This window comes from Phyllosticta citribraziliensis (assembly GCF_038025025.1).
Source record: "Phyllosticta citribraziliensis strain CPC 17464 chromosome Unknown J3D65scaffold_2, whole genome shotgun sequence".
NCBI classification, from domain to species: domain Eukaryota; kingdom Fungi; phylum Ascomycota; class Dothideomycetes; order Botryosphaeriales; family Phyllostictaceae; genus Phyllosticta; species Phyllosticta citribraziliensis.
In genome coordinates, this window is record NW_027117339.1 from 1,441,445 (window position 1) to 1,460,105 (window position 18,661).

An 18,661-nucleotide genomic window follows, 5' to 3' on the forward strand; every position below is an offset into this window, starting at 1 on the left:
CGTGGTTGAGGCGCTGTCGTCTCTCTCCTCAAGTGCCCCGTTGGAGAATGCGCCCATCCAATGCAGGTTTTCCGCCCCGTTTTGTTTCGATCGAGGAAATCAAAAGGAAAAAATTAGGTGCAGTCAGTGAAGCAGAAAGGGACGTTCATGCGCGTTGGAAAGAGAAAGCGGGACGATGCTAGGCCATAGGGCGCCGGGCCCAAAACAGACCCCCGTGAACTTGTTGACGGGAGGAGCAGGCGGTCGGGCAAGATGCGCAGTAGTGAGCACTGAAACGACGTCTGGGGATCGAGAACTAATTGAGGAACCCCTTGCAATTGACTGATCCACAGAGACATGGGATGCGGTCATCGCTGCCGAGTTCACGTTCGAACTTGTAGTCGTACGTAAGTTCCTCGTCTGCAGATCAGTTAGCATCATGAATCTCCACCCGAAAGATTAGATACGTACTCATTTTGATATCCCTCAGAGCGTAGATGACGATCCGCTTCGTGCCATCCACCTTGATAATTTTTGCCGTGCAGTTGGGCGTGCAGCTGTGGTTGATGAATCTCGCGATACCACCCTTTTTGGTGGCATCGATGACCGTGTCCTCGTCAATACGGAAGAGGTAGCTGCTGCCAACACCTTGCTTGTCGTACTTGTATTCTCTAATGTCGGCAACCTTTTGCCGTACCTTTTCACCCACGTACTCAATGATCATATCATTGGCAGATATGTCTTCCTGCGCGTAAAGGCCCCAGTTGTGAATGGCAGACCGATCAAACTTGACCAGCTTTTTGCGCTTCTTCAGTTGGTTGAAGCGTATGGAGATTTGGTCACCATCGGAGGACAGGGCTTGCTTTTGTGTGCTGATCTCGTTTACCAGGCGGCGGTTGTTGACGCGAGTCGACCGCGAGTTTGTCACAGGGGCCGGCTTGCTTGCTGCTGCTGCCTTGGCCATCATCGCAGCAGCTGCAGCAGGATTGCTCTTGGCCAGTGCTTCGCGTTCTTCGCGAGCCTTCTGCACGCGGATTCGATGAGGTAGATACTTTGACTTTTCTGCTTCCAGAATCTTCTTGACACCTTCTGTCCTTGCGCAACCGGTTGGGTTGGGCTTGTAGTAATCTTCAATCTTGACTTCCTTGTAGGAGATGCCTTCGAAGCCGGTGTTGAGCTTCTTGACGAGTTTCTCCTTGTAGGCAAAGTGGTTGATATCACTTAGTGAAGATTGTCGGACATTTTCTAGGGCCACCGCAAGGAACTTGAGATCTTCCGCATCCTTGATTGTGTGCTGGCATCCGTCAATGTCAAATACATAGTCCAGCTTCTCCTCAATCGTGGGTCGCGGGTAGTCGATGGATACACCCCAAACTGGGTCGTGAGGAAGCTCGTCAAGGACAAGACCTGGCTTCTGGGGCTGTTCAACAATCTCCAATTCATCAGCCGCAACGTCTTCGATCTCCGTTTTGAGAGGTGAGGGCTTGACTTCATCCTCCAGTTGCTGTTTCTTGGTGCCCTTCTTCTTTGACTTGGCGGGCTTCTTCTTCGCAAGCTGAGCCTCTGGTTCTGGCGTCTCCACGACAGCCTCCTCGTCAAACTGGTCAGGCGTTGTTGCTGCCTCGGTTGATGGAAGCACGCTGCCGGCTCTAGATTCTTCTTCATCTTCGGCAAACATGGCATCGGCCTCGCGGATGATTTTGCGATATTTGAGCTCCTTTTTGCAACGCTTGAAGATTTCTGACGTGTGAGGGAATGCGTGAACGACTTGGTCGAGCTCGCCATCCGCCATCTCACCAGGGTCTTTGTTGACAAGGTGAGGAAACAGTTTGCGGGCTTGCGCATCAGAGTCGTCGCTCCACAAAGGCTCAAGCTTCCGACGCTTGGATGGCCGCAGCTGAATGATATCGTCTTCATCCTCTGGAGCCACAGAAGACAGCCGGCTGATGGATCTGCTCTCCTGTTCTTCAGTGTCCTTGGTGAATGTGCTTTGTTCGTCATCAGAATCCTCGTCCTCGAAACTCTGCATTTGACGATGCAAGTTCCTAAAGGCAGCGTGACCAGGCCTTTTCGGTGGCGGTTTTCTGCGTCGTTCATCGGCAAAAGCATTAACCTCTTGGCCCTTGCGACTCCGGGGACTGTGACCGAAGTTTTGTGCTAGACTCTTGCGCAATGATTTGTTCTTCCCAAACTTCTTGTTGGGGACAAAGTTGTCCACGGCGCTGAAAATCATTGCCGGAGCCTTTGTCTCGGCCGTCGTAGGTTCCCGAACGCCCATCTCCTTTCTCTTTTGAGTATGACGAGCCGGGTCGAGGAAGTCGTAGATCGCATGAGCAGCAATCCTAGCCTTGATGTCGCTCATTACTTGCTCCACAAGCTCCGTCTCCAGCTTCTCGCGTGCGGCCCTGACTGGATCCAAATTATCCGCACGCTCCTTTTTCTCCTCCTCGAGATCCATCTCTTCCTCCCTCCAAATTTCCTCTTCGATCTCTTTCTGGCGCTTCTCCGCCTGTACGCGCTCCGGGCTGGGACTGCGGACGTAGTTTGGATTGCCGTATTTGTTGCACTCCATGTTCATGACGTACGTGAACAGTGCCTGCATGTTGCACTCGAGATAGCAGCGGTGGCACTCGTCCTGTCCACGCTTGGAGTGGTCGAATATTATGTAGTAGCCTGTCCTATCCAGGCGCACCTCCGACCAGGCGTACATTTTTAATCTCTTCTTCAGATGGGGTATCGTTGTGCCCAAAACAGGGACGTAGCAATGAGCAATGAAAATGTATGGCTTTCGTTTGAGCGAATCGACGATGGGCTCCTTTTCGACCAGAGCATGCTCGGGTCGAATCGGTTTTTGAGCCATTACCGGATAAGCTGCTGCAAAGGGTGGCCGCGTGCCTTTGCCTGAAGGTCCCTTGGGTGCGTTAGGCGGCGGTTCGGACGACGGAACCACCACTGGAGTGCTGGGCGTTGCAGATGAGGCCTTCTTCGCTGTGGCCGCCTCTTCCTTTTGCTGTCGTGCCCGAGTACGCTGGACAACACCATCAACCATGCGCTTGCAACGGCGCCCTTCGCGGTCTAGCTCAACCTTGATTTGGCGAAGCTGAATTCTTTGGCCGTTTCCTTGCTCCACTGCAGACTTGGCTGAAGCGGCTGCAGGGACTGCTTGTCCTCGCAGCGGCTTGCTATCCCTGTAACGAATAGAACATATGCCGAGGAAGCTCCCCGTGGCGGGATCAATCTTGTTGTCGAACTCTGCGATCTCTCCGTAGCTGCCAAAAAACGTGCGGATTTGCGTTTCTGGCGTGAAAGGATCGAGGCCGGTTACAAGAATCCGCGTTGACGGACCAGGGCCGACTGTGTTCTTGTCGGTAGCATACGGTTTGAGGGTATATGGCGCAAGCCTGAGCTTGGCCTTATTCACCGCCCGCGTAGCATTGTGGGCTCCGGTCGTGTACCCGGCTATGGCCAGACGAGGATCTGGTGGCGCCGCGAGGTCCTACTCAATCAATAGCATTAGCCAGGTACACGACCAGAGATATTCCACAATTATATTATGCAAGTGTGCGGGAACAAAGCAACCGGACGTACATCTCGAGGTATTGGTCGGTAAGCCGCCTTGCGCTTGTGTTTATCCTCTTTGGAGAGCTTTGGGTCGAGTTGAGGGTCGTAGACGGTCGTGAAACCTTTGTCTTCGCCAGGGCCAGGCCTCGCTTGTCTCCGGAATTGGGGAGGTGTGGTTGCCGGCGTGATCGCTTCGGTTGTGGCAGGATCCTGCGAGGGAGCCGGCGGCGGCGCGCTCAATGCGGAGACGTGCGTCGAAGACATTGGCTCGAATGAGCTCTTCGGAGGTCTAGGACTACTTGACTTTTCCGGAGGCGAGGATTCGGTGTTTGTAAGAGGTGTCAGGGCGTGGATGGAAGAATTCGTCCCTGGATATGACATGGTCTGCCGACTGGTGTTGTGGGAGCTGAAGACTGAGGAGGCGGCACTGGAAAGTGAACTTGCCGAGCCGACGCCAATCAGTGGGTCGCCAGAATCAGTTTGTTGCGATCCCTCATCGTCTTCTTGAAGTTGTTGGTGTTGGTACCTCTTGGCACCTGCGCTTTCGTTCTTGTGCCGCCCAGCCGGGGAAAGGCTGCTGGCGCTTTCGTCTGCGTCTAGTCGGGAGGGGAATCGCGAGGGATCCGTCTCTCCGTCTGCCTGGTGAGAATCTGGGGAAGACTTCTTGCGCTTGTGCTTCAAAACCGAAGGCGCATTAGGGAAGAAGTCCGCAAAGCCCGCTGACGCGCGAGACATTTCACCACGAACCGGCCCACTGTGCAACCATCGCGATGTCGGAAGTCTTGGGTACTAGCGGGAAATAGAGATGAGGATGGGATCCGAGGCGTGGCAGGGACAGTATGGGTTGAGCGCGAGGATTGGAGACGCGGCAAGGTGGAGCGCGAAATGCACACGAGAGGCCGATCGCTGACTCGAGGTTCCCTCGGAGGCGCTGAGCGGAGGAACAGCAGCGACAAGGACGTTTCGCACTCTTCTGAGGCACGACAGGATGCAGCAAAGAGCAGCAACGGTGAGAAGACGAGGTGGACGGTATGGAGTGTCGTGGCGGGGAGAGGTCGAACGTTTTGGCGACTAGCGGCCTGCCCCTTGGGTCAGCCAGCGCAATCTAATCCGTCTCCTCCAGCCCAAGACCTCGACCACACGACGTCCGCAACCTCGAACAACCTCGGATTCTACAAAACGCCTGTCTGCGCATCTTTCGACATGAACTCGTCTTCAAAGACATCGGTGCAGCTCGCGCGCGCTCACACTCGGCGATAATCCTCTGAATACCCTGCGCATCAAGCCTCGGCCATAAAACCCCACGCAAAGCCCGTCTACACGAGCGGCGTCGTGCTTCTGGCATCGCGGCGGACATTTGAGAGGATATTTGACATTAAGACGTGCATTGGTCTATAACAGGAAGCGCTCACGTGAACGCTTGGTGCCGTGCGGTGCCAGCGCGGGTGCCAGTGATTCTTCCGGCTCCCAACATTCAAGGCGGGTCCGGGTGTTCAGCCGCGTACCTTGGGACTACGACTTTAGAGTCAATGGGTCGTTTGTGGCCGTCAACTTGCCGAGCATTCTTGGACTGCTGCGTGCGACGCTAGACTTTGCGCGCAATCCTTGCCCTTTGGCTCTGGGAAGCTAGGCCCGGAATGAAACAACAAAGGACGTGTACAGTCTCAGTGAGCGACGGCAGTGTCAATGCCCCAAGGCTTCGATTTGAAGGCTAGTCATGACTAGACTCCCGTATGCCCCGTTCAAATGAGCTCCGGCGTCGTTGGATTGCACGCCGACGACAGTCTTTCTCAGAAACCCTTGAAATTCTGTAATACCATCACTTCTTGAGTAGACATTCCATGCTCCCACTACGATGCCACCGACCACAATTATAGAGAAGCTTGCGTAGGCTCAACCATGGCAGCTTGGCCATGACTTCCCGCATCCAAGATCATGTATTTGGTCTTTTCAATGTTGTCCTCTACTCCTCAAACTTGCCCTCTGCCCAGCCCCTCCTCTTCACACCCAGCTCCACTGCTGCCTTGCCCCAGTCCTCGCCGTGGTTGTGACCCTGGTCGCCATTCGCGCCTGCAATGCCCGCCCTGTGTAGCGCTTGCGTCTCGTCCAGAACGGTCAAGAGCCCAAAGACCACTGGCACGTTGGAGTCGAGCTGCACGCGCATCAGGCCGTGGCTGACTGCATCGGCAATGTATTCAAAGTGCATCGTCTCGCCCTTGATGAGGGTGCCGATCGCGATGATGGCGTCGAAGGGAGCGGTCGATGCCTTGTCCGTCTTGATCGAGGTGATGTTGGTCAAGTCGGTTTGGGAGGAAGAGGCTCCGAGAAGGTCGGTTGCTGCGCTGACAAGACCGCCGCCGGACAATGAAGAGGCCTGGATCTGGGAAGAGGCGTACATCCTGGGGAGAGGTCGAGTCAGTCACCATGGTATTTTGTGGTGATATTTTGTTGTGTGGTAGAATAAGCATCGGCGACATACCGCTGCACTGCGAATGGCAGCTCATAACTCCCAGGCACAGTTTGAATGACTATGTTCTCGCTCTTGACGCCAGCGGCCGCCAGCTCCTTCTTTGCGCCAGCCAAGAGGGCGTCGATGACCTTGGTGTTCCATCTCGCATGAATGATGCCAATGCGCAATCCAGAGCCTGTGGGCAACGTCAGGGGCTGAAAGATCAAAGACGAGGGAGCTCTCAAGGGTTCGACGTCTTACCGTCATAGGTGCGAGCTTCGCCGGGTCCCTTGAGCGGTGCCATGATTGATGAGGTTGCAGAAGTACGAATGCAATCGGTTTGGAGGTAATGGAGAGCTGTAATTGATGCGAGAAGTGGTAATGGCGAGGTATGAGAGAGGTGTTGAGAAGAGAACCAAACGAGGACCTGGCCCAGGTACGAATGCATGAGCCCCGCCATCCGATGAGCAAGCGGCCGCCAGCGTGGAGTGCAGGGTGCACGGACATCCAAAAATACCCTGCCTTACATTACCTTACCAATCCAACTCTCGACTGCCCTGCGCCATCACATGCATCAATGACATCGATAGGTAGCTGTTATTAAGCTTCTTTTTCCGTGGGATCGGACGCTGATAGTAACATGCTTGAAGACTCGTCGATCATATTACTACATCAAGTGGCCTCATCTACTAGTAGTCGCATCTACTGTGATGGCGCGTTATTTCTCCCTTTCCTCAAAAGTGCCTGGTATCTGCCTCCCCATGGTTTCCTCCACTCCAAATCCAATGCAAAAAGAGAACCGTACAATACAATCCGAATTTAGCAAAACCCATGCTGTCCGAGGGGCCCATATCCAGCTGAGCATGACCATTCACAAACGCTTTTTCCGTACGCCTTTTCCTCTATCCTGGCCCGCCTTGGCCACCTTCGGTATATGCTTACTCGACGGTGACGGACTTGGCCAAGTTCCTGGGGAAGTCGACGTTGAGACCCTCGCCAACGGCCAGCCAGTAGGCCATCAGTTGGAGGGGAATGACGTTCAGGAGACCCTGCAGGGCATCGACGGTGCGAGGCACCTCGATCTTCTCCGTCTTGTCTGCGGGGAATTCCTCGTCGTTCTCGTTGCAGATGATGATGGGGCGACCGCCACGGGCAATGACCTGTTGATAGGCGTTGAGGGACTTGGCGAAGATGTCGTCGCGCGTCAGGATCATGACGATGGGGAGGTTCTCGTCAACAAGCGCAAGCACACCGTGCTTGAGCTCACCGGACATGACGGCCTCGCAGTGAAGGTAGGAGATTTCCTTGATCTTCAAGGCACCCTCGAGCGCAGTGGCGTGTTGCGCACCACGTCCAAGGAGCAGAAGCGACTTTTGGTTCTTGAACTTCTGGCAAAGCTCCTTGATGCTCTGGTCGAGCTTGAGGATTTGACGGAACTGGTCCGAGACCTTGCCGAGGCCTTCCATAATCTCCTCGCGCCTGTGCTGCTTTGATGCCCTGTCTTCGCTGAGCGACAGAGCAAACATGACCATACAGACAAACTGGGAAGTGTAGGCCTTGGTGGAGGCAACACCAATCTCGGGACCGGCGTTGATGTGGACACCGCAGTGGGTGAGGAGGGAGATGGAGGAACCAACAACGTTGACGATACCGACAGTCAGGGCACCGCGCTCCAAGCAGTAACGCAGAGCCATGAGGGAGTCGGCGGTCTCACCAGACTGGGAGACGAACACGCAGGTGTCGTCACGGAAGACGGGCGCCTGGCGGTCAAGGAAGTCCGAGGCCAGCTCGACCGAGATGGGGATCTCGGTGAGCTCCTCGAAAATACCACGCACAGCCATACAAGAGTGGTACGAGGTGCCGCAAGCAATGAAGATGATTCTTCTGCAGCGCCTGATGGTAGTGATGTACTGGCGCAGACCACCCAAGGTGACCCTCTTGTTGGGGATGTCGAGACGACCACGCATGGCGTTGACAACCGACTCGGGCTGCTCGAAGATCTCCTTTTGCATGAAGTGGTCAAAGCGGCCTTTCATGATCTCCTGAAGCTCAATCTCGAGCGTCTGGATGGCACGGACGTTGGAGGCGCCGTCCTCCTTGTTCAGGCGGTGAATGTTAAGCTGACCCTCGTGGATGTGGGCAATGTCGTCGTCCTCGAGGTAGAGGACCTTCTTGGTGTGCTCGACGATGGCCGAGGGGTCCGAGGACAGGAAGAACTCGGTGGGCATGGGCGCACCGTCGTCGGAGAGGAAGGCACGCGACTGCGAGCGGTGTAGGAGAGACTTGTCGGGGGGAGCAAGAAGGCTGTTAGACTTCTTGAGAGCAACGTTCTGGGAGGCGAGCTCGGCAGGGAGGGCGTCGGCGTCGGAGAATTCGACGTCGACAAAGTCGACCTTCATCTTCTTCTGCGTCCGCACACCGATGACGAGGGGCGAACCCTTGCGGGCAGCAATCACCTCGTGGGGGAAGTGAACGGACTTGAGCAGGAGACCAAAGGCACCCTGCAGCTCCTTGATGACAGCCTTCGCAAGGACGGGGAAGTCAATGTCCGGGTGACTGGTGTAAATGTACTTGGCCAGCTTCGCAATGGCCTCGGTGTCCGTCTCCGTCTCGAACTTGTATCCCTTGCCCTCGAGCAGCGCCTTGAGCTCCTTGTAGTTGGTGATGATACCATTGTGTACGACGGCGAATTCCCAGGTGGGGTCAGACCTAATGGGTTGGCAACTTGGTCAATTACCTGGTCATAGCCGTCGCAATTGACAGGGGAGCAATTGGCTTACCTGTGGGGGTGGCAGTTGACGCGGGAGGGAACACCGTGGGTTGCCCACCGGGTGTGGGCAATACCAGCGTGCGAGTCAAAGACCTTGGTCAGGTCGGGCTTGGACTCTTCGATGAGCTCCTTCAGCTTGGCAACCTTGCCAACCTCCTTGAATGCAAAGACCTCATTCTTCTTGTCTCCGTCAACAGCAAGGCCGGCCGAGTCGTATCCGCGGTACTCTAGGCGAGAGAGGCCTAGGGGGAGAGTGTTAGCGCGGGGCTGAAGAACGCAGGGGTGAGGGGTAGCTCTGGAGGGGCAACGTGCCATTGACGAGGGTGTTGAGGATGTACTTGCGGTCCTTCTCGACCAAGTAGTTGACGTAACCGAAGATGCCACTGTGTATTGATTGTAGGTCAGCCTCCTGAAGGGCAAGGGCGGCGGGGGAGCAGGTCAGGCATACCACATGGTGTTTTGTTGGAGTGGAAAACAAACGAGAGTTGTGAGAGATGTGAGTTGGGAGCTCGGGTATAATGCTTGAGAGAGAGCGGGAGGAGAGCGTGAGGAGGGCGACGGGGAAGCTTTGAGGGTGGTGTGAGAGTGGTTGGAGGGGTTGAGAGGAGTGTGGACGGTGGAAAGGTGGTCGGCGTGCGGATACTTTAATAGGGACGGATAGGCCAAACACCGCGCCCCAGCGCCCCTTGGCCCGTTTCCAGCGACGTGGAGAGTCAGGGATCACGATGCTTGTCTCCTGGGCTCCCACTCGCAGGCTGGCTTGTCAGCCACTCGCACCCTTGGGTCCCTGCGCTGGGTGCCCGCCCTCCCTTTTTCGGTTTTTTATTTTATTTTATTTTTTATTTTATTCTCGCTGCTACTCCAGTCGCTCCACCTCTAGTCGCTGAGCAGGCCGCCGCCGATGGGATGCTCTGCACATGGGTGTGTGGAGAGGGGCGCAGCACCACCGACGCTTCCAAGAATAGCCCTCGACGACGACCTGACGGCGGCGACCTACGACCAATGGCCTCTGCATGCTGCCACGAGCATGTGCCTGAGTCTGATCGTGCATTGTCTCGCCTTGTGCCTGGTACCTATTTTCCTCGTCCTCCTTTCAATATTCTGTACTAAACTACTGGCACGGTGCAAGAGTTCGACCGCCCCAAAAGGCCACTCTGTGCAAATCGCCAGATGGATCGCTCATCGCTCCACCACCAGCGAAGCCTCGGACGATCATCCGCCGGTCCAATAACTGCCCCAAAGATGGCAACACGTCCACCGAACGGACTTGACCGTCGCTTCGAGCGGGCCACAGAGCCAAGACGCTCCCTTTTCCTTCACCTGCCCATTGCAACACTCTGGCGCATGCATCACGAACGCCGCCCAAGGTCAGCCGCACGCGGACGCCCACACCACGGCGAATCAGCGCCGCCAGTTAAGCTTGATGGTCGCTAAGCCCTATGGCTGCTCCTCTTTGAAAGAGAAAGTACTTGCAAGCTCCAAGGGTCTCCCAGCCGTGGGGGCCGAGCGAAAACGGGCCCTGGCAATGGATCATCCCCGTCCGCTGGCCAAACGGCGTCCTATTTTCCTCTTTTTTTTTTCTTTCACTCTCTGCCTCAAGCCCCGAGCGCTTCCACCACCTAGGCGGCCATTTCCGCGGCCTCACCTCTCTCAACTCACCGAAGAGTCGCACCGCAGCGGTCACGGGAGGATGGTCGAGTTTCAGCCACCACGGCAGCCAACAAGCCCTACCTCACCGCGTTCCCCAGCCGCTCGCCGCCCGCGGGTCCTTCGCCCGCAAGGAACCTTTTCTTGCTAGTTACATGTAGCCTGGCTGAGCAACGACATGTCTTGAACCCTGAAAACAAAAAGGGACGGCAACACGTGAAAATGAAGTTTTGGGCCATCCACCAACCAGTTGTCGTCTCTTCTCGTCTGGCTTTCAATAATGAATGACGTCGCCATGCCCCAAGCCATTGGATGCTCCCGAGCAAGAGACAAAAAAGCAAACTGCGCTCCAGGCATTGTCCCGGACCCCATCGCGGTTTAGCTTTGGCCTCCCGCCCAACCCTGAAGGCTTGAACGCACGTCATTGCGTCTCACCAAGTGCCCTACTCAAGACAAGAGGGCTACACGACACGGGTCCACAAAGAAATCCTCTATTCGCATTGTGCGAGTGTGACGGAGCCCTCCCGCGCCCTGTAGCTGACAGACAGGTGGGCGTAGAGGAAGCATTCGGAACCTTGCCGTCGAAAAGCTGACAGCTTCCCCCCGTCAGTCCACCATATGCGCGCGCTCGCGCGCTTCCGGCCGCCACCCTTCGTCTGACTTCTCCACCTGTGCTCTATAGGCATTTGTGTCACACTGCTCGTCCTAAAATACGTTCAAAGGACCACATGCGTTGTGGTCGGGCGTCTCTGCGCGTTCTCGACTTGTTCTATAGCCATCGACGCCTCGCGCAGCGTGCAGGATGCAATGCATGTCGTGGCAGCAGAGGAGTACGAAGTATCGAAAGTATTGCTCGTCATACATCAGAAGACCATCGTCATCGAGGGCCACTCCTCTGCTCCCCCCCTCTCCGTTCCCAGAAATAATATCACATCACCACCACCAGGGTCTTCATGTGGCATGGCAGGTATGTAGCGAGGTACCTACGTAGCGTGCAGTGTGCAGGCAGACAGGCTGGCAGGGCAGGCGGAGCACACATACATCGACATACGAAGCGGGAATACGAAGGCGATCTGCGGGCGCATCTCCGAGCCATTCGTTCGCCCGCTTGTTCGATTGTTCGTTCATCGACTGCCCTCTCCCCCCCTTTTTGTGGAGGAGGAGGAAGCGAAAGAGAGGACTGCGAATGTGACGTTGGTACGCATGCATGAAGGAGCATCCGTCCGCTGCAGCGGCTACGGCGGACGCATGTATTGAGCAATCGATGTCGGATTTGATTGTCGGTGCTTGGCTGTCTCTTCCCTCCCGCTCCTGCGTTTTGCCACAACTAGATGTCGATGGCGGTCCGTGTGTTCGTGCTCCCGCGGCTGCGTGGGTTTGGTGGCGATTGAGGGACAGCCCGCGGGCGGCTTTTCGATGGGCCTTCTAGAGCGCGCTTCCTTGGCCACGCATGTCCCTTCATGGGCATATGATCGGCTTTTACTTTGCTAGGTGGTCTTCTGCACATTCATGGCGATCCGCGCGTGGTGAAGGTTTGGTCTGGATTCGACTGCACTGACGGGGTAACTAGTTGAAGAATTGGCTGGCCCGCTGCTCATCATCTTGCTGGTTGACACCTGTCTTCCTTGTCTACGAACTGTTCTAATCCTCCCATTCTATCCCAGCAATTAGTCTTGTAAGGAACCATGGTCCTTTTGCCAACCAACGTGCGCACGGTGTGCTGTTAGCCATCAACCAGTCCTGAGCATCCGAACTCCATCTTGAAAAAAGATCCGTCGTCGAGGGGTCTGAAATGACCCGTGGTACCCATCCTGGTCCCTGGAGCTAGTTCGGCACCTCACTCGTCGCCTCGCCTTGGACAACCACCTCGTTGTCGGCCGCGGCAATATCCCTGGGAAAATCCCTTGGCAACACCGACGCAACCCCCTTTTCGCTACGACCCATGCCTCCGCCGGCGGCTTCGGTCTGCTCCCACTCGCGCAAGCGGATCAGGCCATCGACATTGTCAGTATTGTCGTCATCAAACTCGAAGACACGGTAGTCGGCGTTGGCGTAACGGCGCGCGCTGACGCCGCAGCGCAAGAAGCCGGAGTGACTGACGACGATGATGACCTTCTCGGGCCGGGCGCGCAGCCAGCGAAGGCCGGCCTGGCCGCGGGCCAACACGGCGTGGCGGGTGAAGCCGTAAGGGTTGCGGCTTGGCGAAGGCGACGTCTTGTCAGGGTAGGTCGGGTCGACGACGGAAAAGTCGAGCGAGGGGAACAGCGGCTGGAGCGCCGAAACGGGGGAGCCCGTGTCGCAGGGTTTGTCCGAGTTTTCTAGCGCGTGGGCGGTTGGTTAGTTGATTGATGGTCTCATTGTTGATCTCCTGCTCTGTGTGGCGGGGAGTGTGGTGTCCGTTTCCGCAAGACTGAACTATGGCGCCAGCGTCATGCGCATGAAGGGTAGGGATGAAACAGAGAAAGTGGTAAATGATTCGCATGTTCATGCTGGGGGTGGCCAAGAAACATGCGGATCCCGTGGAGGGTCCCGCAATACCATGTCATCAAATTATGCTGGTTGCTTGATGGCACAACTTCCACCACAACTCGCACAGAATTTGAAGAGAAGACAGGGAGGCCAAGAACAGTAAATAAGCATAAAAATGTACTCCTGCAAGACAAGACTGCACAAGAGTCAGAATATTGGGAACTTCAAACTCACCCTGCCACTTCGCATCCAAATGCACAGGCGTGCCCCTCTCAATCAACCAGCGCAGTCCCAGAGTCGCCGTCTGAAGCGTGCGCACCATCGGGCTAACGACTATGAGCTCAGCCTGCTCTGCCAGCGGGAGATTGGCGCGCAGATGCTCGCCCAGTTGCGCGGATTGCTGCTCTCCGAGCTCCGTCAGCGGCGGGTCGGGCAGTGAGTAGTCTGCGAGATTTGATGGATTAGCTGGCTATCGAAGTGCATGGTAAACGGTCGACTGGGCAGGCAGGGATGTATTAGGTAGAGGGGGTTGGAAGGGTGCAACGGGATGGAGGCCAGGATCGCGGTTGGGGGAAGGCTGGCTTGGTGGACTGAGGAGGACAGGGAAGAAGGGTTCAGTCGCATCCCCAACTCAACCACCACAACTGCATCGGTGGAGATTGAAAAGTTGAAGTTGTTTTTTGGTCGGAGATGATGCGACTACACACCGATGTAGCCAGGAGCACCCACCCTGAGTTGCATTGTGCAGCGCTGTGGTCGTGATTAGTACGTCTTTACAAAGTGGGTTTTTACTTTCGAATGCTCACCTTCTGCGTGGCGGATGAGGATGAGTGTCGGGGGCATGGTGCTCTCCGCTGTGTGCTCAGCTTCTGCAAAGGTTTTGATGCTATCCGAAGCAGTATCAGTACTGTAAGGATGTGTTGTTGCGCACAATCGAGGTGGTGGACGTCTTGAAGACAGTGGGGCGGCAATGGATGCAGCAAGGCTGGCGATCCTGTCGGATGGCGCTGCTGCTGTCGCTCAGCTATAGAATTCTTCCAGAGGGGGTATCGTGGGGTATCGTGGGGTATTGATCTTCCCTTGAATTGGAATATTCAATAAGAGTGTTGTTTGGGTTTCGTGCGCAGCTGCTTCCTATCCTAAGGTTGAAGCCAAAGCGCTGATGTAATCGGACTGGAGCTGACAGGCGCCGACAAGAGAAGTCATCTTCGATTTTCTCCGTCAACATCCACTGTGTACTTCTCGGTGCGATTCTGATTTCACGGGGTGGTGGATGGATGATCAGGCAAGCAAAAGAACATGGGAGGGCCGTCTACGGTGAACTGGACCATCTCTATTATGCATTCAATCATGTCCCGACCTGCACAAGCCTCCGCTGCCTACGTTTCTGTAGAAGTCTTACTCCTCCATCCTGTCGCCCTCGGGCCTGGCCTCCTCTTCCTCGTCGTCATCACCCTCAAGAGCCTTCTTCGCCAACCTCTCGGCTTCTTCCCTCAGTGCCTTGGGAACCTCCTCGTGACGTCCCTTGGTCGGACCGTCGGTTGTACTGATCCAGGTCATCTCCAACTCAAACTCCTTGTCCTTGCTGTCTTCATGGGCGAAGTAGATGATGCGCGCAGCCTCCTTGACACCCTGCTCGAGCGAAAGGTTGGCCTCGTGGAGGTTGAGCTTCTCAAGCTCGGCTTTGGCGGCTTGCCTGCCTTTGCCAGTGGCAGCACCGTAATATCCCTGTCGTTGTCAGCTGAGCTACTTGGGCAGCGTTGAGAGTGCACTCACCCAGTACAGACCGCTCGGTTCGACCATGTAGAGGTACGGTCCGCCGTGCTTGACGCCCTCCTTCTTGCCGCCGGATCCAGTCGTAGGGCCAGAGCCGACCTGACCGTCCACTGGCACCTCTGCCTCGCTATCCCAGCCACCAATGATAGATGTGACACCGAAGGGCCGTGCGGAGGAGACGAGCGTGTATGCCTGAACGAAGCTACCCATGCGACCAGCAAGAGCGGCCGTCTTGATCGGGGCCTTGTACATCCTTCTCCACTCGGCCGCTTCGTCCCGAGCTCGTGACACAAAGTGACGTCCGTCAGGAACAAGACCAGAGGAAACCTTAACGTCAACCGTGAGCGCGTCGTTTCACCACATGGGGTTGCTGGTTGGTAGACTCACGATGCCGATGTTACGGTCCACTGTCGATATGCGCTTGTTGGCTCCCTTCTTCAGCAGCTTGCTGGTGACAATCTTCTCGAGGGCCAGCACAACTCCGTCCTTGCACCTCAGGCCAACGGCAGTGCCTCCGTTCTCCACCGCCTTGGTCGCATATTCCACCTAATCGAGAGTGAGTAGGGGGCAGAGGAGGAGTGGATCGGCGGGCGCTGTACCTGGAAGTTGCGGCCGTCGGGCGAGAAGACTGAGTTGGAGAGATCATAGCCGGTACCTATCGACGTCTGTTGCGGCGCGACACGTTAGCGTAGACCTCAAATTGAGACTTGAGAGGTGTTACCATGTTTGCTAGACGACTTCACCAGGTATCTGAGAGATTTATTCCTTGACGGGTTGGTAAAGGCGGGGGTGGAGGATGGGAGGGTTGGAAGGCGTAGGTGATGATGCGGATGTGGTTGTAACGGAGCTCCAAGGCTTCCTCCGAGCTGCGCGTAGCTGGTGCGTGGCCCGAGCTTCAGAGATCTAATCTTATCTCGATCTTGGCATCATCGCAATCCAGAGGCAAGGGAGGTCAAGCCCTCCGGAGCAATGCTCACAGCGAAGGATTTCAATTTGAATCGTAGATATCTCGTTCGACATGCAAAAATACGTGCTCTAAGTCCACATGCAAGATCCAAGAGTGGTAACAATATGCTTAAATTAATGTGTCCTCTAGATCTCTGCCAGTCCGCTCTATTCCTGCACAATGTCCGAGATTTGTTGGTTATGATTTGAAACGCAGTGGTTCCAAACTTCTCAAGCAAGTTGGATGCCCCTCTCAGCGAGCTTAACCTGGACCTCCTCGTACACTCCCTCGGGCGTCTTGATCGCCTCGACCTTGACCACGCGGCCCTGAGACGCGAACTCATCCACCACGGGCATGGAAGTCTCGATGAAAGTCTTGAAACGCTTGCGAATGCTCTCTTCATTGTCGTCGGCACGACCAGAAGTCTTGCCACGGTTGAGCAGGCGCTCTTCCATGACAGACTCGGGGCAGTCGAAGAACAACGTAAACTTGGATGGACACACGGCGCGTTCGAAGGCATGCGCCTGATCAAGCTTGCGGGGGAAGCCTGGAAAGCATATCAGTAACGGTCCGTGGACCATCCATATGAGCCTGTGTCAAATTTACCGTCAATCAAGAACTTCTTCTTGTTTTCCTTCTCTATCGCGGCCAGCATTGCGTTTTCGAGCAGCTTGATGGTGACTTCCATAGGAACAATCTTGCCCTCGCGAATGTAGGTCTTGATCATTTCGCCAAACTCGCTACCAGGTCGGTCCTGCTCCTCACGCAGCAAGTCACCCGCAGAAAGGTGCTTGAAGCTATAGTCGCGTACCAGGTTGGAGCATTGTGTTCCCTTTCCAGCACCAGGGCCGCCCAGGACAAAGATGACAGTGATGTCGGCCGGGTCAAAGATCGGCTTGGTGCGACTGAGGAGCTCTTGGGCCGACATTGTTGTGTGCTGACGTCTTGCGAGACTACGATAGAGGTCGGCTGGTGCTATTGGTGGGGGGAGCGGTTCCTCGTCTTTGCTTTACGATTTGCGTGAATAAAAAGGTACCGACTCCGAGGATGAGGACGAAGGGGAGGATGCGGATGGGACTGTATTGCGAGTGACGCGGACGACCAGGTGCTTGGCGAGCGAGCTGGGAGCTGTGAGAGAACTGGCGGACTGGAGTTAAAGTAGTAGGGGTGTAAGGGTTTCCTGCAAGGAGACGAGAAGACTTGGGGGTGATCATAGTGGGAACAGATTGAGGGGGGTCGATATAGGACGCCGCTGGGGCGTTCGAGATTGGCGGCCACCACCGCAGCACGGCAGTCCGTCCACTGAAACGTGATGGGTCGGGCCGTGGAACAACCGCAACACACCGGCCAGCGAGCCAGCGGGGGCTTGACCGTCCCTCTCCCAAACACTTTGCATCACTTGGTTTTTCTTTCCGTCGGCACTGTGTACTTGAGGCAAGTCGCTGATCATTTCCGATTGCTCGCTTGCACGGTCAATTCATGTTTCCTGCCTTCCCGGGACCATTCATCAGGCGTAGCAAGCGCAAGCAGCCACTCGATAGAAGCCTATGGGAAGTATTTGAGATTTCTTCCCAGAAAAACAACGGCAAATCAGATTGTTTTCTTCATTGAGTGTCGTCGTTTTCCTTTCACACACGTTCTCCTGCTGCAGATGGCTGCCCACCGGTTTTCGTCTCCACGGGTCAGAAAGCGACGAAGCTGGCATTACCATCCATCATGGTACGGGAGCTTTGCCTATTATCGAGGTATCCACTGGACACCTCTTCACAATGCCTTTGGCTGAGTGAGCCACCTCCTGGCACCCTCCGACGTCATTTCAAAGAGAATGAGGATGGACTGATGCAGGAATGTCTTCTGTAGCCGCGCATTCAGACCCCACCATTCAAACATCACTCAATTTGTTCCTCGATAAATTGCGCGACTCATCACTTTTACTGGCTGCTACTGAGTCACAGCCCTGATGAGATAACGGGGTCCCTTCGATCGCCCTTTATATTGGGCTGTGCTCTAGAAATCACTGGACTGCAACGACAAAACCGAAGCGACCACATTACATGTACCATCCACAATGGGCCACACATCAAAGAGAAAGAAAGTCGAATTCTTAGATCTGCCCGGCGAGATCCGCAACATGATCTACAACGAGTGTTTTCTGCCCGACAAATCGCTCGAGGTCGACTTTAGCCCCAATACCAGCGCGCATCACCCGAAGCAAGAGGTTCATCCTTCGCTGAAAGAAACCATAACGAGGATCTATCAAGACTTCAATATACGCCCTCCAACCGTGCGCAAGGATCGTCCCAAGTCACACTGGATCAATGTTCCACAGAATCCTCCAAAGCCATCCAGAAAACAAAGGGAAACGGAGAGCAACAGGAAAAGACACTTCGGCGCCGGTCTACTCTCAACTTGCAGGCAAACCTACTGGGAGTCAAGAGGCTTTCTTTACTCAAGATCCATCTTCATGTTCTCCTCATCCAAGAAACTGCTCTGCTTCATCACCACTGTGTCTTCTGAGAGTCTCGCTTTGATCAGACATGTCCAGATTACCCAAGCGATGTGCGGCACCCACTTCCATTCTGAGCTACGGTTCTTGAGAGACCGCTACGAGAAGAATTGGCTCTCTGCAATGCAGATGGCTGCGAGTAGGCTCACGGGGCTGCGCGATTTGGAGGTCTGGCTGTGCATGGCCTACAGCCCCGTACATTTGGACTTTTCTCGAACCTGGGCTCAATCCATACTGGCTTTTGGTACAACTCGCCCGTCAATCAGAAACAGTAACTCCAGTGTGCACCCAGCATATAACGGTTGCCTATCCAACCTACAAATCGAACTGTGGGGCTATCATTTGCAGTAGCTGACACCATCAGCTCGCAATGATGCTTCGATTCGGCTGCATGTCGCATTTGCGGAAGCTTTGCGCAGGCGGATGATGGGGTGGATTGATGCGGACGCCCTGGTGGATTTCAAAAAGGCGGAGTCGCAATATTTAGAGATACTGCGTCTAGAAGAGCTTGAGTGGGCGGCTCCAAGGGAGATTCAATAAAGCGATAAAAATCTCCAA

At 55.3% G+C, this 18,661-nt stretch overlaps 7 protein-coding genes across 7 annotated transcripts; 1 reads left to right on the forward strand and 6 right to left on the reverse strand.

Moving 5' to 3' along the window:
• Window positions 1-295: 295 nt before the first annotated feature.
• On the reverse strand, window positions 296-3,921 carry J3D65DRAFT_548080 (uncharacterized protein; the record flags this gene model as incomplete). The annotated part of the gene is made up of 3 exons (XM_066796888.1): window positions 296-399; window positions 451-3,475; window positions 3,559-3,921. 3 exons carry the CDS (start codon window positions 3,919-3,921, stop codon window positions 296-298), a joined length of 3,492 nt encoding a protein of 1,163 aa, XP_066658741.1.
• Window positions 3,922-5,503: 1,582 nt separating this feature from the next.
• Window positions 5,504-6,293, reverse strand: J3D65DRAFT_664829 (6,7-dimethyl-8-ribityllumazine synthase; the record flags this gene model as incomplete). Its single annotated transcript, XM_066802778.1, has 3 exons — window positions 5,504-5,939; window positions 6,020-6,185; window positions 6,251-6,293. 3 exons carry the CDS (start codon window positions 6,291-6,293, stop codon window positions 5,504-5,506), a joined length of 645 nt encoding a protein of 214 aa, XP_066658742.1.
• Window positions 6,294-6,624: 331 nt separating this feature from the next.
• Window positions 6,625-9,459, reverse strand: J3D65DRAFT_613841 (glucosamine--fructose-6-phosphate aminotransferase). The gene is made up of 4 exons (XM_066799154.1): window positions 9,208-9,459; window positions 9,072-9,142; window positions 8,770-9,001; window positions 6,625-8,698 (listed from the first exon to the last, which is right to left on the reverse strand). The coding sequence occupies exons 1-4, from the start codon at window positions 9,210-9,212 to the stop codon at window positions 6,928-6,930; spliced, it is 2,079 nt and encodes a 692-aa protein (XP_066658743.1). The 5' UTR covers window positions 9,213-9,459; the 3' UTR covers window positions 6,625-6,927.
• Window positions 9,460-12,230: 2,771 nt separating this feature from the next.
• On the reverse strand, window positions 12,231-13,718 carry J3D65DRAFT_600200 (histidine phosphatase superfamily; the record flags this gene model as incomplete). Its single annotated transcript, XM_066797956.1, has 5 exons — window positions 12,231-12,724; window positions 13,110-13,344; window positions 13,366-13,465; window positions 13,583-13,625; window positions 13,682-13,718. The coding sequence occupies 5 exons, from the start codon at window positions 13,716-13,718 to the stop codon at window positions 12,231-12,233; spliced, it is 909 nt and encodes a 302-aa protein (XP_066658744.1).
• Window positions 13,719-14,186: 468 nt separating this feature from the next.
• Window positions 14,187-15,480, reverse strand: J3D65DRAFT_613852 (proteasome component C1). The gene is made up of 5 exons (XM_066799155.1): window positions 15,373-15,480; window positions 15,251-15,316; window positions 15,039-15,197; window positions 14,652-14,978; window positions 14,187-14,603 (listed from the first exon to the last, which is right to left on the reverse strand). The coding sequence occupies exons 1-5, from the start codon at window positions 15,373-15,375 to the stop codon at window positions 14,274-14,276; spliced, it is 885 nt and encodes a 294-aa protein (XP_066658745.1). The 5' UTR covers window positions 15,376-15,480; the 3' UTR covers window positions 14,187-14,273.
• A 166-nt stretch (window positions 15,481-15,646) lies between these two features.
• Window positions 15,647-16,815, reverse strand: J3D65DRAFT_613856 (UMP-CMP kinase-like protein). The gene is made up of 2 exons (XM_066799156.1): window positions 16,204-16,815; window positions 15,647-16,144 (listed from the first exon to the last, which is right to left on the reverse strand). Exons 1-2 carry the CDS (start codon window positions 16,523-16,525, stop codon window positions 15,828-15,830), a joined length of 639 nt encoding a protein of 212 aa, XP_066658746.1. The 5' UTR covers window positions 16,526-16,815; the 3' UTR covers window positions 15,647-15,827.
• Window positions 16,816-17,200: 385 nt separating this feature from the next.
• Window positions 17,201-18,571, forward strand: J3D65DRAFT_216393 (uncharacterized protein). The gene is made up of 2 exons (XM_066794539.1): window positions 17,201-17,380; window positions 17,458-18,571. The coding sequence occupies exon 2, from the start codon at window positions 17,666-17,668 to the stop codon at window positions 18,452-18,454; it is 789 nt and encodes a 262-aa protein (XP_066658747.1). The 5' UTR covers window positions 17,201-17,380; window positions 17,458-17,665; the 3' UTR covers window positions 18,455-18,571.
• Window positions 18,572-18,661: the final 90 nt, after the last annotated feature.